At 50.1% G+C, this 9,366-nt stretch overlaps 1 protein-coding gene across 8 annotated transcripts in view; it reads right to left on the bottom strand.

The window, feature by feature from the left end:
- The window catches only part of EXOC6B (exocyst complex component 6B), a 234,165-nt gene that overhangs the window by 137,284 nt on the left and 87,515 nt on the right, over positions 1-9,366 (bottom strand). For all 8 annotated transcript variants that reach the window (XM_017737381.1, XM_017737385.1, XM_017737387.1 and 5 more), the window contains one exon: positions 8,186-8,254. In XM_017737381.1, the coding sequence (XP_017592870.1) occupies positions 8,186-8,254 (69 nt within the window). The remainder of the gene's footprint in view (positions 1-8,185; positions 8,255-9,366) is intronic.

The raw sequence follows: 9,366 nt of genomic DNA, 5'->3' as shown, positions 1-9,366 counted from the left end.
CTGAGCCTGCCCTGGCCCAGCCTGAGGCCATTCCCTCTCCTCCTGTCCCTGTTCCCTGCCAGCAGAGCCCGACCCCCCCGGCTGCCCCCTCCTGTCAGGGACTTGTGCAGAGCCACAAGGTCCCCCCTGAGCCTCCTTTGCTCCAGCCTGAGCCCCTTCCCAGCTCCCTCAGGAATTCTCCAGCCCCTTCCCAGCCCCGTTCCCTTCCCTGGACAGCTCCAGCCCCTCAGGGTCTCTCCAGAGCTGCCCCCAGCACTGGAGGTGCCCCAGCAGTGCCAGCACAGGGGACAAGGGCAGGGCAGGACAAGTTCCCTGAGAGGTTCTGGAGTCTTGGAGGTTTTCAACACAAGATGGGATAAAGCCCTGAACAGCCTGGGCTGATCTCAGAGGAATGGTTTGGGTGGGAAGGGGTCTGAGAGCCCATCCAGTGCCATCCCATCCATGGGCAGGGACACCTCCCACCGTCCCAGGTGGATCCAAGCCCCAGTGTCCAGCCTGGCCTTGGACATTCCCAGGGATCCAGGGGCAGCCCCAGCTGCCCTGGCAATTCCAGCCCAGCCCCTCCCCACCCTCCCAGCCAGCAATTCCTTCCCCATATCCCATCTGTCCCTCACTCCAGCAGGTCAGATGAGAACCCCGCTGAGTTCCCTCCACAGGGAATGATCCCATGAACCACTCAACAGATCCCATGAATTCCCCCACTCAGGGCAAACCGAGTTGGCCACAAAGACTGGGATGGGATTGAGGGAACGGGGATGAAGCCAGCCCTAGATCCAAACTCCCAGGATGTTTCCCATGGCTGTGCCCAGCCCTGGGAAAGCTCTGCTGCTCTCCCTCCCCTCAGCTGACGAGGAGTCTGCATCCGGGCTATTGTAGGAAAACCTCTCTGGGTCAGGTTGGTTTTTTTTTTTTTTTCCCTCCCCTTTCCATGTCTGTTTTGCAAGTGGAATATTTCCAGCCCCACCGGCCGCCTGTGATCATATCAGGCCAGCCCCGAACGAACACTGATTTCTCTGCTGCCGCTTTGATCGCAGCCAAGTGCTTTTCTCTCCCGGGTAAGGAGGTCACGGGGTTAAAAGAGCAAAGTGACAATTCCCAAAGTTCAATCCGCTGCCACCAGGGCCAGACGCGCTCGCCAGGCTCCATTAGCACGTAGGACAGGGTGGTTATCACAGGTCACTGACACCGGCCCCGCTCTAATGGCTTTTCCTGTGGCCTTATCAATGCCGTGCACAAAGTGGCTCCCCCCAGCCTTCCCCTATGATCTCAGAGCTCTGTTTACAGCTATCTCCCTGCACCAGGCACCAGGGGGGCAGCCAAGTCAGCAGCCGCTGAGAAATGCCAGGACACGGCCACGGGACAGGCTGCAAAGTGCCTGAGATGGACAAGGAGTTACTCGGGAAGGGAATTTTTTCCACTGTGCGGCCCCCTCCTTCTCCACCCCCCCTCCCAAAAAAAAAATAAAAATAATTTTTAAAAAAGAAGTTTTCGAGTTCCCAAGGAAAACTTGACAAGCCCCAGCTCTGAAACAGAAGGGAACCACAGATTTTCCATGGTGGGGTTTGAGTTGCAGCGTGGAATAAAAGGAACAAGTGGTGCCACAAAGAGGAAAAAAAAGGATTTGGTTTCGTCTGCAAGGCAGGGCTGGGTGGCTCTCGTTATTGGAGCTGTGGTTCCTCAAGAGCCTCTCTCGTGCCCTGAAAGAAGAGCTTCGGTTCTTGCCCCGTTTGCAAAGCATGAATGTTTCTGGTGGGGCTCAGGAGCCCCTCAGAGGGTGGGGAGCGAGCGGCAGCTGGGCCCCCCCGCCCCATCCCCATCCCAAAAAGGCAGGAGAAGGAGGATTCGGGCAGGCAGCACCAGCAGCAGCACGCTGGGAGAGGAATTAAAACGTGAGGAACGATTTCAGTGCAGGGCTGGGAGGAGAACCAGGATCCACGGGATCCCCCAGTTCCAAGGGAATCTGCTCCACGCTGCCATCCAAGGCGGGCATTCCAGGGGCTCACCTTGAGCCCAGGGACCCCCGGGCAGCTCCCGCAGCAAAACGTTGCAATTCCAGCAATAATTCCAAAAGAAAAGCATGTTTCTCCTCCTGAGGCTGTGCTGGCTCCACACTAAGAGATACAGAACTTGTCCTTCCCTAAAATTCCCAAGGAGAGCTGCTCCGAGTGGATACAGACTACCCACGCTGACGAGATATTCCCACGTGGATTGTTTTCAGTAAAATAGGGGGGTTATTGTTAACTGTACCTTTTTTTTTTTTTAACCTTTTTAATGCATTTTGTGCATCAAAGCAGCTCGAGGGTTGGGGGAGAAGCAGCACAGATAAAAACGTCAGTGGTAAGATAGGACAAATTTATAGTAAATCCCTGTCAGCTCCCATTTATCTAAATTATCCAGCTCTGGATTCTCCAGAAATCCTTCACCAGCTCCAGTTTTAAGCCTGTTTTTACCTCAGAATCTACTCCCTTTTTCTTTCTGGGTTGTTGCCTTTTTTTTTTTTGGACACTTGTTCTTTCCCCTAAAATGACCCCTTTGTAGCTGGGATCAAAGAGCTGGGAGTGTCAATCCCAGTGTCTTCAGGAACATGTGAAGAACCTCAAAGTAATTGGGAAGCAATTAGCACAAAGCTAAAAAATCCCACCCCGCCGAGGCAGAGCCTAAATGAGCACTAACAGGCACCAGCCCGGGCTCAGGGAGGCGTTTAAGGGACTTAAATCACCCTCAGCTGCCTCGGAGACAACTTTTTGGGAGCACCTTCAGTGCAGCCCACTCTGCCTTGAGTTTTTTTGGCTTTTTTTTTTTTTTTTCATTCCTTTCTGCTTTGGGTTCACTCTTTGCTTTCTGCCTCGCTGCAGCTTACGGGAAACAAGAAACACAAAACTGCTTTTCATTCTCTGTTATGTAAAGTCGAGCCATTCCACGTCTTGGCCTGGAAACCCAAGGCACCCACCAGCTGCTCAGATGCTCCTGCAGATAAACCAGCTGGCCCGGGCCTCACCTTCCCTAATTTATTCTGGATATCGATCAAAGCAGCCCCAGCATTACACAGACTTTGGTCAGAGGCAACATAAAAGATAAACCCATCAATGGCGAAATCGCTGCACTGCAGCGTTCTGGGTTTGTTCTTTAGATCATAATATTGGCATTTTCCACAGCTCCTCTCCCCTGGGATGGGATGGAGCTGATCCCACCAGCCCAGAGCCCCAGCAGGCTACAGGTGAATGTCCTGAGATAGCACTGGGCTGCTGAGCTCAGCCTGGGCTGGGCTTAGGGCTCAAGCTCAGCTCAAACCAGGCCAGGCTTCAGCCAGCTGACCCTGAAATCCCCAGGGCCCGGATTTGCTGCCGGTTCCCCCTCTTAAACCTTTCACTGGTTTGGGATGGAGGCACCCTGAAGAAGTTGGGATGTTTTGTTTGACATCTGCAGAGATCCAAAGCCTCCCCATGCCCATCTCTCCCTCAGGACAGCGTCAGGCAGCCCCTTCCTCACCAGGAAAGGAACGGGGATGAATAATCCCCTCAAACATCCCAGGAGATCCTCACATGAACCTGATGAGCACAACCTGGGCTGGGCTTGGGGCTCAGGCTCAGCTCAAACCGGGCCAGGCCTTGGCCAACTGACCCTGAAATCTCCAAGGCCTGGATTTGCTCCCCCTCCTTAAATCGTTCCCAGATTCCCAGACTGGTTTGGGACAGAGGGACCTTAAAGATGATCCCATTCCACCCCAACCTTCCCCTGCCCCAGGCTGCTCCAAGCCCCGTCCAACCCAGCCTGGGACACTTCCACCCGAATCCAACGCTCCTGGCACCCAAAGCCCACCATACCCATGTCTCCAGCTCCTCCCTTTTCCATTTTCCTAGGAAAAGGACAGCCCACTTCTGTCTGATATTGTGAGGATCCCCACTGAGGTGGTTCAGTGGCTCCAACCTGAAGCCAAACCTGGAATTTACCAAACCTCATTCCCTGCAATTCCAAGGGGATTTGCTGCAGGCAGAACCCATGGACAAGGTAAGGACTTGTTAATTCAGGGACATAAACCCAAATCATGGAATGACCTGAGGCGAGCAGGAGTTGCACACACGGATAACCCCAATGAAACAACACAACCCCCACTCCTGGGATGTTCTGTCCCAGATCTGCAGAGATCCAAAGCCTCCCCATGCCCGTCTCTCCCTCAGGACAGCGTCAGGCAGCCCCTTCCTCACCAGGAAAGGAACGGGGATGAATAATCCCCTCAAACATCCCAGGAGAGGCTGAAACCTGATGAGCACAACCTGGGCTGGGCTTGGGGCTCAGGCTCAGCTCAAACTGGACCAGGCCTTGACCAACTGACCCTGAAATCTCCAAGGCCTGGATTTGCTCCCCCTCCTTAAATCGTTCACAGATTCCCAGACTGGTTTGGGATGGAGGCACCCTGAAGAAGTTGGGATGTTTTGTTTGACATCTGCAGAGATCCAAACCCTCCACACGCCCGTCTCTCCCTCAGGACAGCGTCAGCCAGCCCCTTCCTCACCAGGAAAGGAACGGGGATGAATAATCCCCTCAAACATCCCAGGAGAGGCTGAAACGGCACAAGGCTGAAGGGCTTAGGGCTCAGGCTCAGCTCAAACCAGGCCAGGCCTGAGCCAGCTGACCCTGAAATTCCCGTTTTTGGATTTGCTGCCTGCTCAGACCTTTCACAGAATCCCAGACTGGTTTGGGATGGAGGCACCCTGAAAAGTCGGGGTGTTTTTCCCGTATCTGCAGAGATCCAAACCCTCCCCACGCCCGTCTCTCCCTCAGGACAGCGTCAGGCAGCCCTTTCCTCACCAGGAAAGGAACGGGGATGAATAATCCTCTCAAACATCCCAGGAGGGGCTGCCCTGCCCCGGAGCCGCCACCATGCCAAGGTCCAGCTCTCAATTAACCCCCGCCTGACCTTCCTTCACTTTCTTTCCCCCTGCTCTGCCCTTCCTGCCAAAGTTCAGCGTTTCCTGGAAAAGTCTCCGTGCCTGTTGGATGTTGTCCTTCGCCTTGGTTGCCGAGGGAAGGATTTGCAGGATTTACAGGTGCCTGGCCCCCTCTGGAAGCCCATGACCGCGGGCTGACCCGCCGGTACAATATGTGAACTCCTGCCCTGCTGATAAGGCTGCCAGATAGGAGCAGGAGTTTGCAAATAATCCTTTGGGAATTTATAAGCAGCGCAGCCATAAAACCGAGGTGACTGGAAGGTCGATTTCACTAAAAATAATAAATATCTCAATGTTTATTCAACATGGGCCTTTTTAACTGCAGGCCAAGCTCTGAGATAACGCTATTGTAAATGACAAATATGAGGAGTTTTGGGGAACTATTACATTATGATCCTTCCGTCTGACACGGCCGGGGCCGTTCCCTCGATGCTTTGCAGGATCTCTGACATTGTTCAAGGCGAGCTGGGCCTCGAAAGCCAGGTCAGGATTCAGTCCCAGGTCAAGAAAAGGGCAATTTGCTGCTAAGGAGGTTTTTTCTCCCGCTCCTGGCTCCCTAAAACACCTTCCTTAAGCTCTGCTCGGGATTTCGGCTCATTACAAGTTCTCAATCCCATTTTTAGGGCTTTGGGAGGGAACAGGAGGAATGGGAGCACTGACCGGGCCCAGCTCAGGATGGGGACAGAGGATGCTGAGCTGCTAGCACAGAACCCCTGCACTGGTTCAGCCTCTCCATGGAATCCCTGAGGTTGGAAAAATCCCCTGGGATTGAATCCAAGCATCCCCAGCTCTGCCAGGGCCACCGCTGCCCCATGTCCCCATGTGCCACATCCCACATGGCTTTGAAATCCCTGCAGGGATGGGGACTCCCCCCCTGCTGGAAAACCCTTTCCATGGAGGAATTTTCCCTAATATCCAACCTAAACCTCCTCTGGCCATCCCATCCCATCCCATCCCTCATCCCCGGCTGCACCCTCCCATCAGGGCGTTGTAGGGACACCACCACCCACCCGCTCCCCTGCACCATTCCCACCTTCAGAAGGAGACAATCCCATCCCAACCCATCCCACGGATCTGGCCATGGATCTGCTGCTTCCCCTGACACATTTCAGAGGATCAATCCCTACTTCAGATTAAAAAGTGAAGCAACAAGACAACAAAAAAATTCCAATGCACAAACAAACATCTTTCTGTTATGACCAGCAAAGCAATTCCACGTCTTGGCCTTGAAATCCAAGGAATCCAACTGTTTGGAATGTCCAGAACTGCTCCAGCCACCAGCAGAAGCTGCTGACCCTCCTCAGAACACCTTTATGGGCAATCACACCATCAAATCCATACCAAATCCATATCAAATCCATATCAAATCCATACCAAATCCACATCCTCGTGTCAAACCGAGGCACAGGCGCCCCTCCGATAGGATTCCCAATCCTGTTCCCATGATCCATATTCCTCCCTGAAGTTTCCCCAAATAAAGTGGCACTTTCAGGCACCCCCCCCCCAGCCTTTCAGCCCCTCCTAATTCCCAATTAACAAACTCCTGCTCTGGCTCCCAGCTCCGCCTCGGAGCGGGAGGGTTTCCTCCAAGACAAACACAGCCACACATTTTGGGGAGGGGAATTTCTCGTTCCAAGAAAATCTCACGGCAACGTGGCCAAATGACCTAATTATGAACAGATGAGGGGCACAAAAAGATGTTTTATAGGAACAGGGTTTCTGACAGTTCTTTTCCTTCAGCAAACTCGTGTGGACTGCTGGAGACGCCGGGAATTGGAAAACAATTCCCTCTCAGGGCTGGGAAGGGAGGAAAGCTGGGAACAGAGAGCTCCTTTCATCTCCTGCCTGGGCTTTGGGTTGCCCGACCACAGGGCAGAGCCCCACAACGGCTCCCGGGCTCCAAAGGCCCTGGAAAAGGGATGCAGGTTCCTTGGAATGGCACAGGCAAGGCCTGGAAGCTGCTGGAAGCATCCCTGAAATCCAGAGCTGGAGCATGAGCTCCAAATGTCCCTAAAAAGGGATGAGACTCCACAGGTTCCATGGATCAGGAGATTCAAGGCTTGGATGCATCCCTGAAATCCAGAGCTGGAGGCTGAGCTCCAAAGGCCCTGGAAAAGGAATGAGACTCCACAGGTTCCTTGGAATGGCAGATTCAAGGCCTGGAAGCTGCTGGAAGCATCCCCGAAATCCAGAGCTGGAGCATGAGCTCCAAATGTCCCTAAAAAGGGATGAGACTCCACAGGTTCCAGGAGGATCAGGAGATTCAAGGCTCGGATGCTGCTGGAAACACCCCCAAAATGAAAAGTTGGAGGATGAACTCCAAAGGTTCCTTATCAGCCTCCCTTGTAAACGAATAATGAAAATAATTAATTAATTTCAAACAATTCATTAATTAAAACTCAGTGCCTGATGTACTCTGAATTGCCAGGAGCCAGCCTACGGAAACAGGAGCTCTCTGGGACAGCTCCAAGGAACCATTTTCAGTCAAAAAATGAACTCCCGGCACAATCTGAGGGAATTTTTCCCTCAGGAATCTTGGAGGGATCCCATTCGGGGATGGCAGCAAAGCTGCTCCCGTCAGGCAGCCTTTGGAGGGCAGTGAAAGTCTCCACAGTGCAGCAAATAATTCCTTCCCGAGCAATTCCTCCCTGAAACTCTTCAATTTCCACAGAATAACGGAATTATTGCATCCAAAGAGGATTTCTTGGAGGAAACAGCACCAAAATCCAACCAATTCTACCCAAACCTCCCCAGTTTCCACCGAATAACGAAATTCCTGAGTCCAAAGAAACATTCTTGGGGAAAATGGTATCAGAATTCAGCCAATTCCTGCCCCAAACTCTCCCATTTCCATGGAATAACGAAATTACTGCATCCAAAGAGGAATTACTGGAGGAAACAGCACCAAAATCCAACCAATTCTACCCAAACCTCCTCCCTTTCCACGGAATCATGGAATTCCTGCGTCCAAAGAGGATTTCTTGGAGGAAAATTCAACAACGAAGAAATACAAATATATGAAAAATTCAGGATTTGGGACAGCTGGAGAAAATTCCCTTTGCATTTCTGGGCCCCGCATGACGAAACCCCACGGATTTCACCCAAATCCATCCCACCCTGGCTTTTTTTCTCCCTCAGGGATGCACATTCCAGGTGAGCATGGATAAATGACGGAGGAGCAGAGCCACGGAATTCCCCAAAGCAGGAAAATCCCGGAAAAGCCTGGATTTACTCACCAGGACTGAGTAGATGTGGAGGCATCGATAGACCGGGGAGAAATCCACCAAATCCTGGGCTCCAGGCACCTAAAACAGGGAGAAAATCCATAAAAAACGTGGCAAACTCACCAAAATTCCATGGATAAGTAAGGAAAACTGCAAAAAATTTAATTATAGGGAAGCAGGGCTCTAAAATATCCCATGGAGACAAGTGAAATCCTAAAAAAAATCACATTTAATTAAGTTTGTCACTCCAAAAAATCACATTTAGGGGTGTGTAACTCACAAAAATTCCATGGATAAATAAGGATAACTGTGAAAAATTTAAATATGGGTAAGTGGAACTCTAAAATATCCCAGAGACAGCGAAATCCTAAAACAAATCCAATATAAATAAGCGTAAGTCTAAAAAATCCCATTTAGGTGAATGAAACGATAAAAAAAAATCCAATATAAATAAAAGTCACTCTAAAAAAAATCACATCCGGGTGAGTGTAATTCATAAAAATTCCATGGATAAAGAAATAAAAGTGCAAAAAACTTAAATACGGGTAAATGGGACTGTAAAATATCACTTGGAGATAAGTGAAATCCTAAAAACATCACCTTTAAATAAATTTGTCAGTCCAAAAAACTCACATTCAGGGGAGGATAACTCTAAAAAAATCAAATTTAAATAAGTGTCACTGCAAAAAAATCCCATCCAGGTGAGTGCAAGTCATAAAAATTTCATTTATAAATAAATAGAATGGCAAAAAATTTAAATACGGGTAAGGGGGATTCTAAAATATCACATGGAGATAAGCGAAATCCTAAAAAAATCCAATATAAATGAATGCCACCCTAAAAAAATCCCATTTAGGTGAATGAAACTCTAAAAAAATCATATAAATGATACGTGTGTTTATCACAAATTATGTCAAAATATAATTTATCAGAATATCAACAATTCCATAAATCCCTTCAGAATCCCACTTTAAGGTGAGTGTAGCTCTAAAAAAATTCTGATATTAAACCAGTGTCACTCCAAAAAATCCCATCGAGGTGAGTGTAACTCTAAAAAAACAACAGTGAAGTAAATTCCACTCTAAAAAAAAATCACATTTAGGTGAATGTAAGCCTAAAAAATCCAAATACAAATAAGTTTATCACTCCAAAATGTCATTTCTAGGGGAGCTCCAACAGCGGCAGGTTCAGCA

The sequence above is a fragment of the Corvus brachyrhynchos genome, unplaced genomic scaffold (genome assembly GCF_000691975.1).
Source record: "Corvus brachyrhynchos isolate BGI_N302 unplaced genomic scaffold, ASM69197v1 scaffold85, whole genome shotgun sequence".
Lineage (NCBI taxonomy): Eukaryota > Metazoa > Chordata > Aves > Passeriformes > Corvidae > Corvus > Corvus brachyrhynchos.
This window is presented reverse-complemented; position numbering and strand designations above follow the sequence as displayed.